The following is a 12113-nucleotide window of genomic DNA, read 5'->3' on the forward strand; positions in this document are numbered from 1 at the left end:
TCACAGCCAGCATTCTCAGTTCTCTAGTCAAGCATAGTCTTCATTGGACTGCTTTGTGGGGTTTCCCTCCTCCTCCTTTAGAGTTTTTCTAAACACTGTTTTTTGTACTTCTGCACACCTCACTGCCCTAAGGATGGTGGTGTGCTGCTCTCATGTCTGGTTGCTTGATACTGTTTTGGCTACTTAAGCAACAACACGTGGGGAATTCAGTCGGAATTAGCATGCAGAAAGATGGTGGTGGTGATATCTCCTTCAAGTTAGACTCTCTTCCTTCAAAACTGGTCATACTCCATACATAAATGTGTCCTGGTAAAGCAGACAAAATCCCACTCTTTAATCACCTTGATTTTGTGAAGTAAAGGGTGGTATATACAAAAATCAATTATGTCACCAAAAGAGAGGTCCATTGTGATCTGGTTCCAAAGCAGCCCATTTGCCATTTCAGCACTTGGGAAACTCCATTAAAACATTCAGGTTTTAATTACTTTCTGAGTGACTCAAAAATCCCACAGCAATCGAAATAAATGTCACTGTGTGCTGGAGCCATATTCTGTAGGTCACAAGCAGAGACTGTCTATAGCAGAGGCCATGTTCTGTCACAGAAAGTTGCTTATCTGCAGTTATGTAAGAAATCTGCTGCAGAAGATCCAGACCTGCAGCTTTAAAGATAAGTGCCTGGAAGTAAATAACTCCTTGTCGCCAATGCCAGCTCGAGACATTTTGCTGCATGGTAAAGGAAAAGATGACACCCTTCTCCCATTCCAGAAGCTGACTGGTCTGGCAGCTGAATCTGATTTCAAGTGCTGGCGACATGACCTTGCCCTCCACTGCACTTGAGGCAGCAGACTAGCTCAAGGTAAGCTGCAGGGCATACAGGCAGCTCTGACTTGCCACCTCTCCCTGTCCCACAGCCTCTGCCGCCTGAGACAGCTGCGTTACCCTACCCAATGGTAGGGCCGGCCCTGCTTGTCAGAGCATACAGGGGGACAGACTTAGAAAGGGCAGTAGGGGAAGATATCCCAAAAGAGCAATTTTGCATAAATTACTCCTGTCCCACATACTTGTGGTCCTCTGGTAGTCACTTGCCTATATTCCCAGATATTAACCTTATCCCTGCATACTGGAATGTAGGAAGGGCGAAGTCACATCACTGGTGTATCTAGTTTAGTATTGTCTCTTTTCAGTGCTAAATGCCGAGATGAATTCCCCAAATACACTTTTCCAAAATAGTTTATATTTACTACATTAGGTCTACTTAGTATGATCGTCTTTTGTATGTTCTCTCTGTGTGTGTGCAATACATACAAAATTTAGAAATAGAATTGAAGAGCGGGAAGGGACCTTGAGAGTCATCTAGTCCAACCCCCTGTAATGCTAAAATATTTTTGCCCAACGTGGGGCTTGAACCCCCCAAGACCCTGAGATTAAGAGTTTCATGCTGTACTGACTGGGCTTTTAGTATGTGCATGCAGCTATATAAATTGAACTATTATTATTATTATTATTATTATTATTATTATTATTATTATTATTATTATTATTTCTTCTATACTGCTTTATATTTAAAGAAAAAAACGGTTTACATAAAATAAAACAATCCAGAATATAACAAAGTCAAGCTTCAAGAAAATTATTTCAGATCCTTCTCTGTGATATATGGCTTTCCCCATATTTTTTTACCTTCTTAATTTACATAGCTGCCCCATAGCAGAAGTACTCTAGGAAGCCAGTTACAGATAGGTAGCCGTGTTGGTCTGCCATAGTCAAAACAAAAAAATTCCTTCCAGTAGCACCTTAAAGACCAACTAAGTTAGTTCTTGGTATGAGCTTTCGTGTGCAAGCACACTTCTTCAGCTCATACCAAGAACTAACTTAGTTGGTCTTTAAGGTGCTACTGGAAGGATTTTTTTTGTTTTGTCTAGGAAGCCAGTATGGTGTAGTGGTTATAGAGTGTCAGACTAGGACCTGGGAGATCAGGGTTCAAATCCCCACTCAGTCATGAAGCTCACTGGGCGACCTTGGGCCAGCCACAGCCTCTTAGGCTACCTCATAGGGTTGTTGTACCCGACCAGAAAAGCCATTTTAGGCCGCATCTGCACTATACTGTACATTTAAAACAGCATCTTGCCGCCTTTAACAGTTATAGTTCCCTCAAAGAATCCTGGGCACTATGGTTTGTAAAGGGTGCTGAAAGTTGTTAGGAGACCCTTATTCCCTCACAGAGCTACAGTTATCAAAGTTCCCTCAGAAGAGGGATTGATCATTAAACCACTCTGTAAATTATAGCTCCACACCCTTAACCAACTGCAGCTCCCAGGTTTTTTTTTGGAGGGGGCAGGAGAGCCAAAACTATTGAAAATGCTTGCTACTGCTCTGACTATATACTGAGGATATGGGCTTAGTCCATTGTCTGATGACATCACTGCTGAGTTAATAATTCTGCTGATGCAGGCCTCCTGTGATCTTCATCACAAATGTGACAATAACTTGGCTGTTTCAACAACTCTTAACAATGAGGATGGCTTACAGAGAAAAGAGACTTCAGGCAAAACCTGTTTTAATAATAAGGTAATCTCATCTATTTAGATACATTCTGCATGTGAATGTGGCTAAGACAATGCACAGGTAGATACCAATGTAAATAATTCTTACCATGTGCCATAATCATCCCATTGAAAACAGAATATACACTAAAACTGTTTAATCAGCTGAAAACCTCAAGGTAAAAAACAAGTAACATGATTCAGTCGTTATTTGAAAATAAACTCTGAGAATTTTTCTCATTGCAAAAGACCAGAGAAAGTTTCTCAGTTCTATTTCTGGGTTCATCAGGCTGCTTGGCATACATAGGCTACTTCATGAATAAGTTTTGGATATTTTTCAGGAAACAACCTGTCTTCTGAATTATTATTGTGGCTTACAATTTAATAGAGTGGAGCTCAATTTATTTCCCATTGAAATATGGAGATTACAAAGTTGAACATAGTGTGGCAAAATGTTTCCTACACTGCTTGATACCCAGTAGGTTGTTAGGTCTAAAAATGTCCAGCAGTGTAAGTAATTCTTTGACATATATTATTAGTCACTCAAGAAATTCTTCAAAATTAGGTCTTGCCTTCTGGAAATGTACTAAAAACCAACCAACCATCTTTTGGTTATCTTAAAGGATATATATATAAAATATTTAGGGGCCAGGTTAAAAGGCCATAGATTGTTTAATTAGGCAAAGACCTGGGAGAAGAAATGTTAAAATGGAACATATTCCTTGCTGTCATTTGCCAAGTAATGTTTAGTACACACAAGTTATGCAGCTTTGAGTTCTGATGTTTCATTAATGACTATTTATGAATTCATTAACATCATGTCATTCATTAACATCATGTCATGACACCATGAGCCAGACAATTAAAATGATAAAGTGGTTGTTTTTTCTCTTTGAACATGAATTTTGCAAACTTTTCTTTAAAAGAAATGGAGATTACATTGGAGATTTCATGCTTTCCAAAGTAATTAGGGACATCATTGGCTTAGGTACAGATGAGATGAATACAGACTTTACTATGTGTTTGCCACACATCTACTATGCATTTGTCACACATATGCACCTGATGTGTGATAAAGTCTTCCTTACCACTCCCAACCAAACCACCTAGTGAGAAAGCTCATTCCAGGATAATTTGCTCATAGACTTTGTGTGGACTTTGGATCCGAGTCAAAAAGTGGATCATAAATCCACTATTTATTTGATTTAATCCTTAGTATAGATGTAATGTTCATTGCTGCATTGACCAAATGCTTTTGAAACATCATGTTGAAATAAATTAAGAACCATTAATTAAATTACATTCATTATATAAAGATTTTGCATCTTGTCTCCTGCTTTTGTAAAATGGCTTACCATAAGCAACACTTGATCATCTACCAAACATTACATATCTATCTTTTTCAGAAATATATTCTTAGTGGCTGTGGTTGTTTATGTTTGTATTTTTGGAAGGAAGCCATTCTGAAAATAACTACTTTTTCAGTTTTCTCCCCAACCTCCCTGTTTTGCTTAGCCCTTAAACGGAAGGACATCATGAACAATGAATAAAGAGCAATGAAGATTTTCTGCAAATGGTGGTGGAGGAAAATCTGACTCCTACTGAACATCTGTGTGATTGGCAAGTCAAAACACCAATGCACTCCCCTCTTGGGAACAATGGAGAAACCTACTAAGCAGCAGATACACAAAATTGAATCCCAGGTAGGTGGGGGGGGGGGTTGTTTTCTGTTAAATGGCACAAATTATTTCTGGAGATGTACTAACAACATAAAAATATGCTGTCTTTGAAAGAGATTTATTATTGCTGTATGACAAATAGCCAGACACAGATGCTGTATTGGTCCTCTTAAAACTTTTGTTTAGAGTGTATACAGTACTTTACAAAGAGGACGTTGACATACTATCTCTCCTCCAGTAATTTATGTTGCTCAGAACTAGTCTTTGTTATTGAGCAGAGCTGCTCAGATGTGCGTACACAGTTCCCAGACTTAAGGGCTGTCACACGGAAGAAAGAACATGCTTGTTTTCTGCTGTTCTGGAGAGGAGGACTTGTACCAATGGCTTCGAGTTACAAGAAAGGAGATTCTGACTAAACATGCGGGGAAACTTTCTGACAGTAAGAGCTGTTTGGCAGTGGAACAGTCTCCCTTGGGAGGTTGTGGACTCTTCTTCCTTGGAGGTTTTTAAGCAGAGATTGGATGGTCATCTGTCATGGATGCTTTAGCTGAGATTCCTGCATTGCAGGGAGTTGGACTAGATGACCCTGGGCACTCTCTTCCAACTCTTAGATTCCATGATTCTATGATTTTATCTTCAGAAAAGTAGCTCTCTTCTCTGCATAGTATGAGGGCACCTGGGTGCACAGCAGACCCCACACAGAACTATGCATCTGGGAGATATTGAGCTTCAGTAGATGTCTAGAGGTTCTAATGTTCTGAGAGAGGGAACAAAACAAAAAAATCCTTTCTTCACTTTCTCCATGCCATGCATTGTTTTATAAATTTCTATCATGTCACGTCTCACTTGCCTTTTCTCTAAACTAAAAAGTCTCAGCTGCTGCAAACCTTCCTCATAAAGGAGCTGCTCCATCCCCTTAATCCAAATTTTATTTATACATTTGTTTTGGGTGAATATTTAAAACATGTGTGTTACTTTTATACAAACAGAAAAGAACAAGGTTTGACATTGAATATCCAGAATAACTCTCAATTTGTTTTCATACAGTACATGACTATATACAGGTGTTTACAATACAGTCGTACCTTGGATTCTGAACGCCTTCTTTTTGCTCCCGAATGCCGCAAACCCAGAAGTGAGCGTTCCGGTTTGTGAACGTTCTTTGGAACCCAAATGTCCGACGTGTCTTCCAATTGGCTGCAGGAGCTTCTTGCAGCCAATTGGAAGCTGTGCCTTGGTTTCCAAATGTTTTGGAAGTCGAAGGGACTTCCAGAACGGATTCCATTCAACTTCTGAGGTACCACTGTATTGTTATCTATGAAACTTAAAATCATGCAGCACAAGTCAGTAGTCAGTAGGTATGGATGATTCTTCCTCTTTCATGAGCCTACTGCTGAATCTTTGCTCAGCTTCCAACTTTAACAAAAGCCATCTTCATATGGCTTAGCACAACCATCAAGCCTTTCATATTTATATTTGTGTTTGTAAATTAACACATTGAATGGTTGTCTGACAATTTATTGCTCACTTTTGTTAGATAAATGTTTCTGATTGAATGTAGTTTTTTTTAACAAGTCTATACAAACAGCTTCAAAGGAATACAAAGTATTTAAATTTTAACATTTATGCTTTGTTCTACTTATATAACACTTGCAATTTTAGGGAATAAAAACTAAGTGTCAGAATCTATTTTATACTGTCATTTCTTTAAAAAGTCAGTCTATCCTAATGGATGCAAACACATTTCCTCTTTATTCCTGGGTATCAGGAAATTATTAACTATGTTTCCCTGCTGCAAATTCCGTGTTGTGTTCTCCTTCACCTTGCTCTCTCTTTGGCTCCTTCTTTTCTCCCGCTTTCTTATGAGACCTGCTCTTGGGAATATGCAGTTTTTCTCTTTCTCTCCTCTCTTTCATCCCTTCAGGTTCCTGAAAGAAAAAGAGCACTGAAAATTAATTTAATAATCTGTCTATGGCACGTATATGGTAACTGAGTTAATGTTCCAATTATTAAATACTGTATTTTTTGCACCATAACCCTCACTTTTTTCCTCCTAAAAAGTAAGGGGAAATGTCTGTGCGTGTTATGGAGGGAATGCCTACGGGTGGCATGCCTACGGATATTCCTCCTCTAAAACCTACGTGCGTGTTATGGTCGGGTGCGTGTTATAGAGCGAAAAATACGGGTATTTTTCATATTGATTTACTATAAGTTTAAATATAATATAGGGACCTTTAAAGAAACACAACTACATTGTCAGACAGCCGAGTAAAATAGCTCAAGATAGCTGGAGAAGCCATTCAAATCTAGCTGACATCATGGCTGACCCAGACCAACTAATTATTCCATATTGATATGAAAGTGGAAGTGGTGGTGGTTGGGCTAAGCACTTTTTATATCCGTTCCACTTCACCACTTGAAAAGTATAAATTACGTAAAATTAAACACATGGTTCAATTAGACTAGCATATACAAATGGTTGCACTTACCAAAGAAACTGAGCGCTTGTTTTTGAAATGCAGTTGCTTCTCAAAGGATTCTGAAAATTCCTGTATGGAGTTTGATCTACTGTTTGGTCCACTTGTCCCCTGGGAAGAATTACCATTTGAGGATTTTTTGCTTGCCTTCATATGACAATGGCATTTTGTATCTTGATCTTCTTGCAGTTCTTTTAGAAAACTTTCCCCAGAAGGAATGGGAGAACCTCTGAGAATTCTCAGTATTTCAATGAACCACCATTCCCATGATTCTTTGAAGAAGGGTGTTATGTACTAAGCTTGGATCCTAGAACACTAGGCAGGTAGGATCTTAGAATACAACAAACTGCAGGAGCAGTCCAATCAGGCCCCAGGAGGAAGTCAATCAGTCTATTAGGCAGGTATGATCCCAGAATGTAATAACTGATTGGCCTGCGGGAGCAGCCCAATCAGGCTCTAGGAGGGAAGCAGAATCAGCCAGTCAGATGGGACACATTGTGTAAATAATGTATATAAAGCCAGAGGTTTGGGGAAAATTCATTCACTGTTTCACGAGCTGCAATAAAGAGCATGAAATCACTACGCGACTCCGAGTATATTTCAAAGGCTATGGCAGTTAAAGTGGTCTGCTCCACAATAAGTTGGCCACAAATATATTAATAATAATAAGAAGAAGAAATCTTATTTATATCCCGCCCTCAGGGCAGCCGGGCTCAGGGCAGCTAACAACAATAAAACAGTACAAAAGTACAGCACAACAACACTCTAAAACCATTATAAAATTAATTCAAATCAAGCCACTGGCAACCATTGGGCCAGAGCTCCACGAAGATTGCTGAGGGAGGGAGTCAGGCTGTGCCCTGGCCAAAGGCCTGGTGGAACAGCTCTGTCTTGCAGGCCCTGCGGAAAGAAGTCACGTCCCGCAGGACACTAGTCTCTTGTGACAGAGTGTTCCACCAGATCGGAGCCACAGCCGAAAAAGCCCTGGCTCTAGTTGAGGCCAGCCTAACTTCTCTGTGGCCTGGGACCTTCAAGATGTTTTTATTTGAAGACCGTAAGTTTCTCTGTGGGGCATACCAGGAGAGGCGGTCCAATAGGTACGAGGGTCCTAGGCCATATAGGGCTTTAAAGGTTAAAACCAGCACCTTAAACCTGATCCTGTACTCCACTGGGAGCCAGTGCAGCTGGTATAGCACCGGGTGAATGTGATCTTGCAGCGAAGACCCCGTAAGGAGTCTCGCTGCAGCATTCTGCACCCGCTGGAGTTTCTGGGTCAGTCTCAAGGGCAGCCCCATGTAGAGCGAGTTACAATAATCCAGTATGGAGGTGACCGTCGCGTGGATCACAGTGACTAGGTCAGGGCGAGAGAGGTAAGGAGCCAACTGCTTAGCTTGGCGGAGATGGAAAAATGCCACCTTTGTTATAGCTGCAATCTGCACCTCCATGGAAAAAGAGGTGTTGAAGATTACACCCAAACTCTTAATGGACGGTGCTGGCACTAATTGCGCCCCAAGAGATGGGAGTTGCCCCCCAATCCCATATTGTCCTGTCCCAGCCACAGGACCTCTGTCTTCGAAGGATTTAGCTTCAACCGGCTCCTTCGTAACCATCCAGCCACAGCTTTCAAACATCTGGTCAGTGTGTCTGGGGCCGAGTCAGGATGGCCATCCATCAACAGATAGAGTTGGGTGTCATCGGCATACTGATGGCAACCCAGCCCAAAACTCCGGACAAGCTGGGCGAGGGGGCGGATAAAGATGTTGAAAAGCATCGGAGAGAGTATCGCACCCTGAGGTACTCCACACACCAAGGAGTGGCGCGATGACAATTCCCCCCCAAGCGCCACCCTCTGTCCCTGACCAGAGAGAAACGAGCACAGCGATTGAAGGACTGTGCCCTGGATCCCCACGTCGGCAAGGCGGTGGTCCAGGAGTTCGTGATCAACCACGTCGAAAGCTACTGACAGATCTAGAAGAATCAGCAGCCCCGACCCGCCTCGATCCAGCTGTCTACGAAGATCATCTGTTAGGGCAACCAGAGCCGTCTCGGTCCCATGACCAGCGCGGACTGACCAAACTTTGGATGAAGACGCAACCACTGGTTTTCTCCTAGCATGATGTGGTTTGTTATCAGCTTGCACTAAAAATACTAATAACATGAATGTTCACATCATTAAAACTCTGAAAAGTGTATCTGAAGAAGTGGGCCTTTAACTATGGTGCTTTAATATTTAATTTGGATTTCCTCTTACCACAGAAAATCCAATACATAAAAGGAAATCGTTATACATCCAGTCACTGCTGTTTTGGAAGCTTATCAGATTTTTATTTTTAGGTGGGTGATTTCTCATATGTGGTATGGATGTTTTTGGTGAGTGGCTGTTATTGAGGAGCAGGTGTTTGTACACGTGCATATCTATATGCAGTGCTTTTTTCGGGGGGGACATAGGGGTACGCATACCCCTAAACATTTTGTGAATCTAACGGGAGAAGAAACTAAAGGGGGGGGGGAATTTTAGTTTCATCTCTAGCGCTCATTTTCTGTCACAGTGTTTCCCGAGTCTCAGACGGAAGCGGGCGTTTAATGTGTGAAGTAGGAGTTGGAATCTAGCACGGTGATTGGTCAGTTTCGTTGTTACCACCTCCGATGGCGGCTTCATTTCTTTCCTCGTGTAATGCATGTTCTTTGTACTTTTGTCCCTTTACTGTATTTATTTTTCCCCATTTGAACAATAAAATGGTGATTTTTCTTGAGTCAAAATGAGAGTACCCCTAAACATTTTTAATTTTTTTTAGAAAAAAGCACTGTCTATATGAATTGTGGTCTTTGAATGAGAATGTTAATGCTGTGATTTTTTTTTAAAGGCATAATGTATGCATGTTTAATCCAGCTTCTACCTAGGGTTTAAATAGGTCATAAGATTTTATGCTATTTATATTTGTAATGTATTTTTGTCGGTGTTTGTCCCTTGATGCTATGGCCTGTCAGCTACGCAAATAAAGTTTATTAATTAATTAATAATTATGTATGGGTTTTTTTTTAATGTAAGTTGCTTGGAGGTTTTTATTGGTTGAGATTCCTGCATTGCAGGGTTGGACTGGAAGACAATCAGGGTCCCTTAATACTCTGTGATGATGATAACAATAATAACAATATTAAAAAAAAAATAGAAACCCACCAAATTAAGATAGAAGTCTTCTCCCACACACCCAAAAAGCAAGGCTCCATTGTGCTCGTTTTGAAACATGATAACTAAGGGCAGATAATGTTTGCTCTTGCAATCTTCCTGTGTAAGTCACATGAGCATAGGTACAGACAGACCTGCTGCACATATCCTCACATGGAAAAAGGTTGTGGAAGATGGAGAAATAGTTTTTGAAGGGCCAAAACACACAGCATGGAAGCATTTTCTCATTGTTCAATGCTGTGGATGAGTAACAGGGATATACATATGAAAAGCGGAAGACTAAAGCCACGTGTGTGTGGACTCAAGCCATTCTCATAATTGCAACCGCACACCTCAAATAAAAATCATAATTTGCAGTTTAGAGTGGTACCTCGGGTTAAGTACTTAATTCGTTCCGGAGGTCCGTACTTAACCTGAAACTGTTCTTAACCTGAAGCACCACTTAAGCTAATAGGGCCTGCTGCTGCTGCCGCGCCGCCGGAGCACGATTTCTGTTCTTAACCTGAAGCACTATTTCTGGGTTAGCAGAGTCTATAACCTGAAGCGTATGTAACCTGCAGCGTATGTAACCCGAGGTAACACTGTACTTCACTGCATCTAATGCTGAAATCCTATGCACATATATTTGGTAATATATGAGGCTCTGTTGGCTGAAGGATAGATATATGTCCAGAACCTTAGTGCAAGTGGACTAACAACGGAACTCAACGAAAGAGTAAAAAAAAAAAACAAGACTACAAATGTTGCTTGTTTCAAAGTAAACTGGAACAATTTATTTCAACATTTAAAACCAAATTATTATTCATAATTTTAAGTAGCTGCACTAGCCTGAAGGATCCTTCATTGATTACTGGATAAACAGAATTCTTCTTCCTCTCTACCACAAGATTGCTGTAACAATAACTTTTGGTGTTTAGAAAGTGCATATGAAGTAGAAATTAAAATGCTCTTGTCCATTGGTAGAAGAGTCATTTAAAGTTGGATTTCCTAAACAGAACATATGTACATCCTGTTGTGACGTGGGGTTTGTAATTTCAGCTCTCTTGATATAACATGCTGGAGACAGTTCTCTAGTAACACTTCTTTATTAAAGCAACAAGACTAAAGACTGGGGAGAGGAAAGCTACATTTATAGGGACAGGGAACTAGCAAGAAAGGATACATTTTGGAGGGAACAATATCAGGCAGTCCTGCCTTTTGGAGGGAACCAATAAGACAGAGGATCCAAATACAGCAGCTTAAATGAACCAATAGTAGCTGTACCCTCTGGAACCAAAAGGCAGTTACTTTACCCTAATGCAAATACAGACAATAATAATACAGATATAAAATCCTTTGACTCAATACACAACACATCCTATTAAATCTGCTAGACACACTTGCCATTTTATGACCCACATACTCTATTCCCAGCCGATAATATACTTACTGACAAGAAAGCTAAAAGGCACGCTATGTCATACGGTATTTCCTGAGTATAGCTTCATACTGAGTAACGTGGCACAAATAAGGATACTTCTAAATGGTGCTTTCCCAGTAAGCAAACTCAAAAGGAATGAGTATTACTTCCAGGAAGAGGTATCTGCAAGTGAGGGAGGTAGCACAGCCATATCCCTCTCCCAAACAGTAATCACTGTTTGCTTTGAGTATAGGGATAGTGAACCTGTGGCTCTGAAGAAGTTGCTGGACTACAACTCCCATCCTACACGATCACTGACCTTGCTGTCTGTGGCTGATGGGAGATGGAGTGCAACAACATCTGGAGGGCCTCATATTCCCCATGCCTCACAGAGACATAATGACTTTTCCAAGGTGTGTCAAGTTTCATGGTCAAGTGGGGATTTGAACCCTCTCACCCAACTCTACTACACACTGAATAAATTCAGAGCAAAGGCTCTAAGATATACAGCAGGCATATATGCCTTATTTAGATAAATGGACTCTGGTACAAGGTAAGTAACAAGTCTAACATAGTGCTTACAATCTTCCAGCATTTTAAGAATGCCATTGTGTCCTAAGTCACAACACTAACCTTTTTTTTTTTGCACTAGATTTGTATTTCCTTTAATGCAGTTAGATCGTACTCGATAATAAATAATAATAAACAAAGCAATAACTTTGAAAAATATAAATTTGCAAGATACACTTTGGACAGATAACAAATTATTCTTTATACCGTATTTTTCGCCCTATAAGACGCACTTTTTCCCCTCCAAAAATGAAGGGG

At 40.5% G+C, this 12113-nt stretch overlaps 1 protein-coding gene across 3 annotated transcripts in view; it reads left to right on the forward strand.

The window, feature by feature from the left end:
• Positions 1 to 769: 769 nt before the first annotated feature.
• TOMM70 (translocase of outer mitochondrial membrane 70) overlaps positions 770 to 12113 on the forward strand; it is a gene marked incomplete at its 5' end in the record, with an annotated part of 73771 nt that continues 62427 nt past the window's right edge. Inside the window, 2 exons of one of the 3 annotated variants that reach the window (XM_083500786.1) lie at positions 770 to 856; positions 4059 to 4246. In XM_083500786.1, the coding sequence (XP_083356912.1) occupies positions 4202 to 4246 (45 nt within the window). Of the gene's footprint in view, positions 857 to 2478; positions 2569 to 4028; positions 4247 to 12113 lie in introns of those variants that run through there. The other 2 variants (XM_083500785.1, XM_083500784.1) reach the window with 2 other exon arrangements.

Source organism: Podarcis liolepis (genome assembly GCF_965112155.1).
Source record: "Podarcis liolepis genome assembly, chromosome: 4".
Taxonomy (NCBI): domain Eukaryota; kingdom Metazoa; phylum Chordata; class Lepidosauria; order Squamata; family Lacertidae; genus Podarcis; species Podarcis liolepis.